Genomic DNA, 9,240 nt, shown 5'->3' with positions numbered 1-9,240 from the left:
AGGGGTGAGAGGAGGGAAGGAGGGAATGCCAGAGAGACCTTGAGGCTTCACACTGTCCTTGGACGAGACAATGGGGTCCTCCGTCCATTCCTCCTCCTTGTCGTCAGTCTCGAAGAGAGGATCCAACGTGCTCATCTGCCCCGGCAGTCAGTCAGCCCGGCGGGCACAGAGGAACAACAAGTTACTCGTTTGTTCGCCATCACGTTCATAGAGATCCGCTTCGTCGGCTGAGAAGAATTTTCACCAAGAGGTCATAATTCCTCCCTACCTTCCTTCTGCTCCCCCCCCCACCACCACCCCCACCACTCCTCCTCGACCCTTCTTTCTTGCCAGTCACCTTTGTGCTGATACGGTTCACACAGGTTTCTTCGTGTATCGCCACCTGATGCGAGTCAAGTCCGAAAGCTCTTTCAACTTCTTCACCTCTGAGAAAGTCCCGCAGTAGCCGCAGCCGTGATCGCAAGCGTAGATCTGCGCTGTCTCCATACCGAAAGGAGATTCAGCCGAGACATCTGCTGGGATAGCTGCTGGGCTCTCCGTGTTGTTGATGACGGGCTCTTGCTTGGGTTCGGGCATCTTAGGAGGAGAGTCCATCTTGACGTTCGCCTCCTCCTTTCTCCTCTCCTGCTCCCCGTACCCCAGAGTTGCATCTTTCACATCAGCCGCGATAGTGTTCTGCTTGCCAGGTCAGGCAGCGCCGTCTTCCTGGATCCCCTACCTGTTCATTGGAGTTTGACGTCTGAGCTGCATCCCTCGCCTTCTGTCCGGGGCAAGTCAGCTGAGCCAACAGAACGTGCGGGAGCTTCTAAGAGCTCACGTAGTTTGCAGGGATCGCAAGTCCTCCTGCTTGAAAGGTTCGTGCGTGATTGTCTGAGAAGTTCTCACTCCCCGCCTGCATTCCCCATCGACTTTCACCTGATCCGCCTGCTGCATATCCAGCTGCCGAATGCTGCAGACTGAGTCAGACCCCTGTTCCATGATCCATCATGATCGCATCGATACTTGCGGCAGAGCTGCTGGAGGGACTGGAGCATACATCGCAGACGAGGGGAGGGAGGAACGAGTGTACATGTTATTAGCCTGCCCCACAATGAGCAAGCTTCAACCGACCCTAGTGCAAACCTTCTCCAGAGATTCTAGCCTTGCCAGAGCTGCGGCCTGCTCTGAAAACGCGGGGAGCGTCAGCCGGAGAGAGGAGAGGAGGGAAGAAGGAACACGAATCTAGCACCAACCTAGATACTGAGAAGATGAAGAGTAAGCATTGGGAATGCCCGCAGACGAGACGGGTCTGGATGACCGGAGAGCTCACATCACCACAGCGATCTCTTGAATTGTACCTGGGAACTTCAGCAGTAGGAGGACCAGTGAGGCGCTCCAGCGAGTCCTCGTACCACAGCAGGAATTCCCCTGCTTCTGTCTCAGCAGAGAGCAAGATACGCTCGCTTTACTGATCACCGAAAGTGACGAATTCGGCTCCAGGGTCATCGATGTTTGTCTTCTTGCTGGCTCTCAAGTCCTGCGAGCAGGATCAGATGGAGGAAGAGAGGAGCCCTGATGGCGAGCACCTCCTTCTGCTTGGCCGTCAGCTTCGGCCCGTCATAGTGCAGCGCGTCCCAAACAGCCTCTGCGCAGCTCAGGAGCAAGTCGTTGGGCAGGATTCCATTCATGTCCTGCCAAGGAGCGACTCTACATCAGCGAGCACCACAACATATCAAAAGGAGACCGCATCAAACTTATCAAAGATTTCAGCAGCCACCTCCACACCCAAGCTAGTGCCCCTGTGTTTCACAGGGTCTGGCACAGCGTCTTCAGTGAGGATATCCCTTGTCCCTGCCCACCGGTCAGCGAGCTTGATTGCTGGCAGACCAGATTGTTCACATCCATCTCACGCACCTGGCATGAATCGGGTGGGAAACTGTGAGTTTTCCCTCAAACTGAGGTGAGAAAACCCTGTGTTCATCATAGGGGTCGACACAGCCGACCCCATCCCGGCATACGTCACCCCCTGTGAACCGGCGGTGTAGGTGCCTACGGGAGGCATGAAGTGGTTTCCGGCGGGGAGGGAGGAGGTTGTCAGAGGCCTGTACATGTATCCTGCATGTCCAGGCAAGGACATGCTGCCAGTGGAGGATCTCTCGCCTGGACGGTTGACTGGGATAGCTCCGGCTCCATATCCTGAGGTCATGTTGCTGGGATAGGAACCCAGCCCTGAGGTGAAATTATGCGTCGACGACATGCGCTGAAATGTTGATCAGATTGATGTCCTGGCATCCAAAAACACAATTAAAAGTCAGGAGTGTTTGAGCATCGATGAAACAAAATTTCAGCTATCCTTGTAAAAACTTTCAAGATATTCAAAAATTACATATTTCCCTGAGCACTACATCATTGCATTGATCATTTGGGACGATGAAGGAAGGCATGACAGGGGATTGCATTTCGATGTTAGAAACAGGATACTGAGGTCAAAAGCAGTAGTCATCCATCCTGAAGGAAAGGAGGATGGGAGGGAAAGACAAGGGAGAGGAAGAAGTCAGCAGTCAAGCAGGGAAAGAGGAGGAGGGCAGCATGAAGCTTCTCCTGCACAGACTCAACATTGTTGCTTCTGCGCTCAAGGCTCTCCGTCGCCATGGCTGTGACCAGTCAATCTACGAGGGGTGAGGCGCAGGGTACCTTCGAGAAGGGTGGGGTAGTTGTGGGACACAGACCCCGTCGAATAACCGACATCTCGGTGTGCAGTAAGGGGTAGGGGTACCTTTCAAGATGGCGGGTGACATACCATCAGGTGGTGGGGGTACCATTTAAAAATTTCAAAATAATTTGGAACTGAATAAGTAATGTTCAAAATTCACATGGAACATTTTGTGAAAGTACGCATCTGGGACTGAACTGCCACTGACCGGAGGCTTCGATAAAATCTGATCACTTGCCGGGGGTGGGTTCCAAATAAAGATTCAAATCTTAGTGGGAAATTTCAAATTCTTCTTCCTCCTTGACTTCTTTTTTCCTGTATGGCTTCGCAAGACCTTTTCCTGGAGTTCGCCGGCCGCTGATCTGAAGAACTGAAGGATTTTGCCGACTAACACTAGTAACCAACGTGACGACAAAGAAACCATTACGACGACGACGACGACGACGACAACAACAACAACAAAAGAAATGAATTGACTCACTGAAAGACTTCGGAAACTCTTTGGACCGGGATGAGTCAACAACAACTCAAGAAGAAAGTCTTTACTGCAAATAAAGTACACACTTTCAAAAAAAATATCTCAGTGTTATCTAGATGCTGTCGAAGAGGACAACTGAAGCTAAGGTTGATGCAAGCTTCTCAACAGCAGCCTTGTGCGTTATCTAGTGTTACAGTCATCTCTGAAGAGACGATAAGGTTGAGTTAGGCGACGAGGTTAGTACGAGAACGCAATGGAGTCCTGTCCTGATTTCATCAGTGATTTGGGAAAACATTTGTTACAATGCTCTCACCTCCACTTTGCCGATTCCACTCTGAAGCTGAGAAAGCAACATCTTTCAGATTAACAGCGGCGACAAGAAATGAAGCACCTGATCAAACGCTGTCTGAAGGAGATTGATCACTTGATTCATAGTTGGCCTTTCCGCTGGCTGTTTGCGGAATGTCAGAGCAAACGTAAGGTAGACGAAGACATATGCTTGCCTGCATCTGCAAGCCAGCTTGAATCACGCGAACATAGTTCTCTGGGAAGAGATGGGAGGGCTGGTAGAAACTCGTCAGATCAGACTACCATTGTTCACCAAGGATGTTACCGGGATCGGGAGAGTTTTCCTTCGTTTGATTATCATCTATCAAGGTAAGTCGTAAGTTCCATCGGTTTGATGAACATCAAATCAAACTACAGCACCTCTTTCAATCCTTCCATGTCCCTGCAAGCACGAGTCAGACCAGATCGACGGGAAACAACCACCAGGCATTGCTCACCCGTGCAACGGGCCTCCCCACGGCTTCCTCTCGTTCATCATCTCCCACAGGACGGTTGCATACGCCCAAACATCCACTGCAGCACGTCAGGCTAGATTGCAAGGAGCGCAGCAGCTGACTACCAGCTTCTGTGAGGTCTTCGCCAAGAAGTTGTTCGGGTGCCATATACCTACACCACCTCAGGGCCCTGAATGATTCCAGCCACAGACTTACGCTGGACTTCCGGAGATAGTTGTAGTTGTCAATCGGTTGCCCTCGTATACCACTCTGGCGCATCCAAAATCACAGATCTTGGCGGTCTGGCAAAAGCGATGAGTCCTCATTACTTGTAAGGTTACATCTCACCCAATCGTTGGTGATGAGAATGTTTCGAGTGTTGATATCACGATGGATGATTGACCTGCATCCAATGAGTCCTCTTCAACAAAATGCAATTTGCCAGAACGATTAACCCTACCGCTTGTCATGTGCCCTGGATGTATGCAGGTAGGAAAGACCATATGCAACTTGAAGCGCGATGTCCATTTTCTGAACAACATAGACATCAATTCCATATGATAAGAATGGAAAGCAGAACCTTTTCGACAGAGAGTTTTTGCGGGCTCTCAAAGAGAACCTTTTCCAAAGAACCTTTCTCACAAAGCTCGAACACCTGCCGAGCATTAAATCTTGGGGTGGTTATTGCATAGAAAAGGTACCAGCGAAATGAAAGGTTCTGATCCGAGAAAAGAATTCAAGAGACATCATCAATCAGTTCTTCTTCACTGCCTCCATGTAGAGCTACCTGCTTCTCCATGGCCTCTGGGGAAGTGAGCAGTAGTTCCCCAGAATGTAACGACGTTGGGGTGTCTTACACGCACCAAAATGCTAGAATCCGGTTTCATCAGAAGCGTGCCTGGCTTGCTCATGGGGTGCTCACCTTAGCTCCAGCAGCAATTCACGCATTTTAGCCTTGATATTGTGAGTCTGCAGAGGGAAATGAGTCCAGGTATGAATCCAGGCATGCTTCACCTGTCCGGGGGTAGCGATAATCTTAACAGCGACAGGGCAGCCATCGTAGGTAGCGCTGTAGACTTTTGCAAACGAGCCCTGGCAAGGAATGAGCAGGGGTCTTTCGCTCTTTCTGAACTCCTCTTGGTCCCACCTGATCGATAGCGCGCGAGCTCTCCACCCTGTCCTTCTCGATGTATGTCGAGACCACCAGGTTCATCAGCTTGTCGAACTCAAAGAGCTGCTGCTGATTGAAGCCGTCTCGGATCGCCCAGCTGTTCGCCACTTCCCTGAAGACGGATCACTTCAAGAGAGTTGCTGTACACAACAAGTACTTGAGATCCGGAGAGTCGATAACAGGCGATGGTGTTTTTACTTGAATTGTGTGGCCATGCACCGAAAGAGGAAACCTGGCCGATCCTCCCATGGAGTTGACCAAGTTCTCGTCGTAGGGAATAGGAGGGATCATAGTTTGCTACCAACGGCAGTCATTGCCATTCTACCTTTCCTTTCACCTCACCTGCACTGAGATCGGAACCATGTGCATTCCGTGAGCCATCCCGGCGTGCAAATGCGGCGAGGGCATCATCTTTAGATATTCTGTCAAAGGAAAGAATGCCTTAGATTAGTCAATTACCATGGACATAGGATGATGGCTGATGCCAGGGTTGGGGAAGCCATGGGCACCCTGAGTGTAATTCACTACATCTATCCCTCATGCAATCAGTAGACAGAACCTGTAGGTAGCTTTCGGCCTGAGCCTGTTCCCAGGATATCGGCATGTCTCAATGGTTTTAGTTGACGGGAAAGTTTTCTCTCTGCGTGCCAGGAAAGCGATTGACAGAACTAAAGGTCCCTCCAGTGATTGTTTGCGAAGTACCTAGTTTTCAAAGGATCAATTCACAACCAGAACAAACACCAACTTTGGCACGAGAACGGAATTCAGTGATGGTGCCTTTCTACTTCCTTCTGTCCTCTATCCTCCTCTATCCCCTCCTCAATGCATCTCTCCTCCCCCTCTCCTCGTCGTCCTCCTCCGCAAGCTCTCTCCGACGTCTCCCTCCTCTAGCTAACCCTACCCTCCACTCCCCATCAGAACCCCCACCCCCATCTCACCCCTGATCTCACGACCTCTCCAAAACCCTCCGTTGGGGCTACCCCAGATCCCCAGTCCCCACCCCTGTCACTGAAATCGAAAGTCCAAGATGACCGGGTTCTCAGACTATATTTTGTGGTCAAAACACCCCTACTCAGATAACCCCACCCTCCTTTCTCCATCTGCGATCGCCAGCCTCACCCGTCTAGTCAACTTCCACAATTTCATTCAACGGTATCCGACCACCCCCGTAGCATCGACCACCACTACCCCCTCAAACCAGTGTATGTACCCCTGCTTTCATCACATGTCACCCACGCCTTGTCAAGATCTCCAGACGTACCCCACCTACAAGTACATCGATGTAAAGTACCCCTACCACCTATTTGATTGATACAGACCCACCCAAGTTACAGTGATTTGGTGACCCCTGTAAAATCAGGAGGGGGTGGGTGATACAGGTGCTGGCAACGGTGTTTTCGAGACCGTACCTTCAACGGCCTTTCATCAGATTTCAGAAATTAAACCATATAAATTTGAATTATCTGAACTATATTGAAAAACAATACCACTGGGATTTTACTCGATGCTGGAATTCTTCAGGGTGAGGTGAGCCCTGGGTGAGGCTGGGGGTGAGGGTGATGAAACGGTATATGAGGGTGATGAACAAGGGTATGAGGACGATGATGCTTGTGTCGGAGGGCGATGAGATGAAAATAATCCGAGCGCAGTTTTGCCCCTACGGCGGCTGGTGGACAGGAGGTAGCAGGAGTGCGGTTTGCTGAGGGATGCAAGGTACTTCCTCAACACCTTGGAGCGTGTCCTCTACAAGAGTGTAGCCAGTGCAAGCGTGCTTTCTTCTTCCCGCAATCTGTGCGGGTAGCACGGAGGACTTTGAGCAGACAGGAAGCTGTGGACAGTCTCGGTGTTCCAGCACAGCTGCCGTTGCTATGACAAGCCAGTCAGTCGCAGTCCCGGCCATCACTCAGTCTCCCGGACCTCAACGGTCAGCACCGCCACGGCCGCGGCGTCCGCAACCCTCGCTCGAAAAGCTGAGACTGTCGCTGGCAGACGTAGAACAATTACGTCGAGATACTGAAGATCTTTTGAACCACAATCTGGCTGACAGCACATGTCAAACGTACCGTCAGGACCGGCAGGCAACGAAGGATTGTTCTGTGAAAGTTACCGCGGGGAAAGACCCTCTACCTTTTACCATCTACCAAGTACTAGCGAAAGAGATGCTTTGCAAGATGGACAGGGAATTCATTTGGGGAAGAACGTTTATGCTTTTAAGCTGGAACTTGATGTCAAGGAGCAGCAACACTGCAGGATTGTTGTACAATCATATGGATTTCGCAAACGATGCGTTCCAATTCTATACCATTCACCAGAAGGACCATCACGGGGGAGACAAGGCGATGTGAGCTTCTACCGTCTTGTCGTTTGTTCAATTCACTCATGAATCTTTCTAAGGGATCCAAAACACGTGTATGCAAACACCACCAACCCTTCCATATGCCCGATCTTGTCGTTAGGTACGCCGCCTGACATACCTCGAACGAACTTTTATTGAAAGGGAGTTGATGGCAGGTGTTTACTGGTTGATGTTCCCAGTGGACCACTCAACGTCAGGAGGTCGGTTATTCCCAGGCACCAGCCAATATGAAAGATTCAGAAAACTTTTCAGCAAAAGGTTGTTGCAGGACAAGGATGTTCTTGTAGCTCTTGAGAACAACGGTTTACACGTCGGAGACTTAGGTCGCCCATCACATCTAGTCATTCACCAGTTGATGCTGCATACAGGCACACATAGTATCAGAAAAGGATCGGCTACATATACGGCGTCAGGAACTACCAGCGGACCAAGCATCAGTGCGATTTCACTGCGAGCTGGTTGGAAAATGGGTACGATACATGACACGTATCTCAGATACGAGGCCGCTGCAGACCAGCAAGTAAGTTGATTCCGGGAAAGTATTGCGGCCAGTATCTGACTTCCAACCACACCAGGTAGGAAGGAAATGTTGTGGTTTACCCACAGACAAACCAGAATTTGCGGCCCTACCGCCTATGTTCTGGTGTGAGAATAGTGAAACACGGAAAGAGATCAATGCGATCATGGACCAACTATATCCATGCATTCAGGGAAATGCACGGCTTAGGAGGCTTGCTGAACAATCTCTGGCGTCTGTCATCTACCATGAAAAATTTCTTCGTGAAACAATGCCCACAAACCATCCTCTGTTTCAAACGGAATTGTTCATTCACGAAGGATTCATAGCTACGTTGAAGAAATTCGTTACAACTGAGGCGCACGGAAGAGTTGCGACGGGGATAACATCCCATACATGCTTGTTGAAAGAAATGGCAGAAATCAAAGTCGAAATGGCAAAAATCAAAGGCATGATCCAGAAGCAGAAAGAACAGTCTAGAATGCCATGTCAGCGTTGTCACCGTCCCGTCGGGGCACACGATGGCACCGTCACATCAGTGAGCGGTTCTACCACAGTTGAAACTAGCGGTCGGCATGAAGACAGCATGGGAATTTTTCATCAGATGTTTGTTATTGTCAATGACAAAGTGGATACCATCCTTGCCAGATCCCAGGACATTGGAGCTCGCAGGCTGGTAAACAACTTGAATCGTGATGAGGAGAACGATGTATTGGGCTCATCACAAGGACAGGTTGTGAGTAATTCACGGAATGCGACAACGAAGCCGCAGAAAGGTACATTCCCTTGGGCACAGATGACCACGAGATGCGCGTACATGGTGTATCATTTCGGACATGCGGATACTCGAAAAGGTCCATTCAAGCGCCTTAGAGGGATTGACTTTCCCACGAAATATGACGGCAAGAGGCATTCTGATATGAAATATCTGTTCGAACGCATCAAAGAGGAGGCTGAAGCTCTTGGGATTTACAAGGCTGATCCCAATCGCGAGGAGGCAGGTTTCATATTTGATCAATGCGAAAATTATCTCTTCGAAGAGTACGAGAAGGTCACTAAGACGGAAACAAATGGTGACATGTCAAGATTTACGCAACTGTGTTGGATGACAGTGGTGGGTGTGCTGAGAGGCAACAGAAAGCGTCGCCGGAAGGCTGTGAGACCTGAGACTTAAGTAAATGAATTTGACAAGAGCGAAACACACACTCTCGTCAGCATTGTCATGGTATTGAACAAGTCCAAGG

The 9,240-nt window shown here is 50.0% G+C and overlaps 4 protein-coding genes across 4 annotated transcripts; 2 read left to right on the top strand and 2 right to left on the bottom strand.

Annotated features, from left to right (window-relative positions):
* Positions 1 to 354: 354 nt before the first annotated feature.
* GUITHDRAFT_134975 (hypothetical protein) lies at positions 355 to 2,185 on the bottom strand (the record flags this gene model as incomplete). Its single annotated transcript, XM_005837803.1, has 12 exons — positions 355 to 675; positions 719 to 760; positions 818 to 892; positions 916 to 969; positions 1,003 to 1,080; positions 1,123 to 1,163; positions 1,233 to 1,288; positions 1,338 to 1,407; positions 1,456 to 1,516; positions 1,566 to 1,670; positions 1,757 to 1,830; positions 1,894 to 2,185. 12 exons carry the CDS (start codon positions 2,183 to 2,185, stop codon positions 355 to 357), a joined length of 1,269 nt encoding a protein of 422 aa, XP_005837860.1.
* A 1,222-nt stretch (positions 2,186 to 3,407) lies between these two features.
* On the bottom strand, positions 3,408 to 5,727 carry GUITHDRAFT_134974 (hypothetical protein; the record flags this gene model as incomplete). Its single annotated transcript, XM_005837802.1, has 19 exons — positions 3,408 to 3,431; positions 3,484 to 3,510; positions 3,562 to 3,621; positions 3,879 to 3,900; positions 3,956 to 4,031; positions 4,078 to 4,124; positions 4,169 to 4,254; positions 4,301 to 4,355; positions 4,413 to 4,483; positions 4,533 to 4,607; positions 4,654 to 4,670; positions 4,740 to 4,822; positions 4,875 to 4,921; positions 4,967 to 5,044; positions 5,100 to 5,235; positions 5,356 to 5,420; positions 5,466 to 5,534; positions 5,583 to 5,633; positions 5,683 to 5,727. 19 exons carry the CDS (start codon positions 5,725 to 5,727, stop codon positions 3,408 to 3,410), a joined length of 1,134 nt encoding a protein of 377 aa, XP_005837859.1.
* Positions 5,728 to 7,390: 1,663 nt separating this feature from the next.
* Positions 7,391 to 7,894, top strand: GUITHDRAFT_44242 (hypothetical protein; the record flags this gene model as incomplete). Its single annotated transcript, XM_005837801.1, has 4 exons — positions 7,391 to 7,464; positions 7,518 to 7,579; positions 7,635 to 7,802; positions 7,848 to 7,894. Coding segments are annotated over 4 exons (351 nt in total), but the record flags the coding sequence as incomplete, so codon positions are not given.
* A 449-nt stretch (positions 7,895 to 8,343) lies between these two features.
* GUITHDRAFT_151100 (hypothetical protein) lies at positions 8,344 to 9,191 on the top strand. Its single transcript, XM_005837800.1, has one exon. The coding sequence runs from the start codon at positions 8,409 to 8,411 to the stop codon at positions 9,168 to 9,170; it is 762 nt and encodes a 253-aa protein (XP_005837857.1). The 5' UTR covers positions 8,344 to 8,408; the 3' UTR covers positions 9,171 to 9,191.
* Positions 9,192 to 9,240: the final 49 nt, after the last annotated feature.

This window comes from Guillardia theta (assembly GCF_000315625.1).
Source record: "Guillardia theta CCMP2712 unplaced genomic scaffold GUITHscaffold_13, whole genome shotgun sequence".
Taxonomy (NCBI): domain Eukaryota; class Cryptophyceae; order Pyrenomonadales; family Geminigeraceae; genus Guillardia; species Guillardia theta.
Note: the sequence above shows the minus strand (reverse complement) of the source record. Positions and strands in the feature narration are given on the sequence as shown.

Coding starts and splice junctions, on each gene's coding strand:
- GUITHDRAFT_151100 (XM_005837800.1), top strand. CDS start 8,409: ATGGCAGAAATCAAAGTCGAAATGGCAAAAATCAAAGGCATGATCCAG.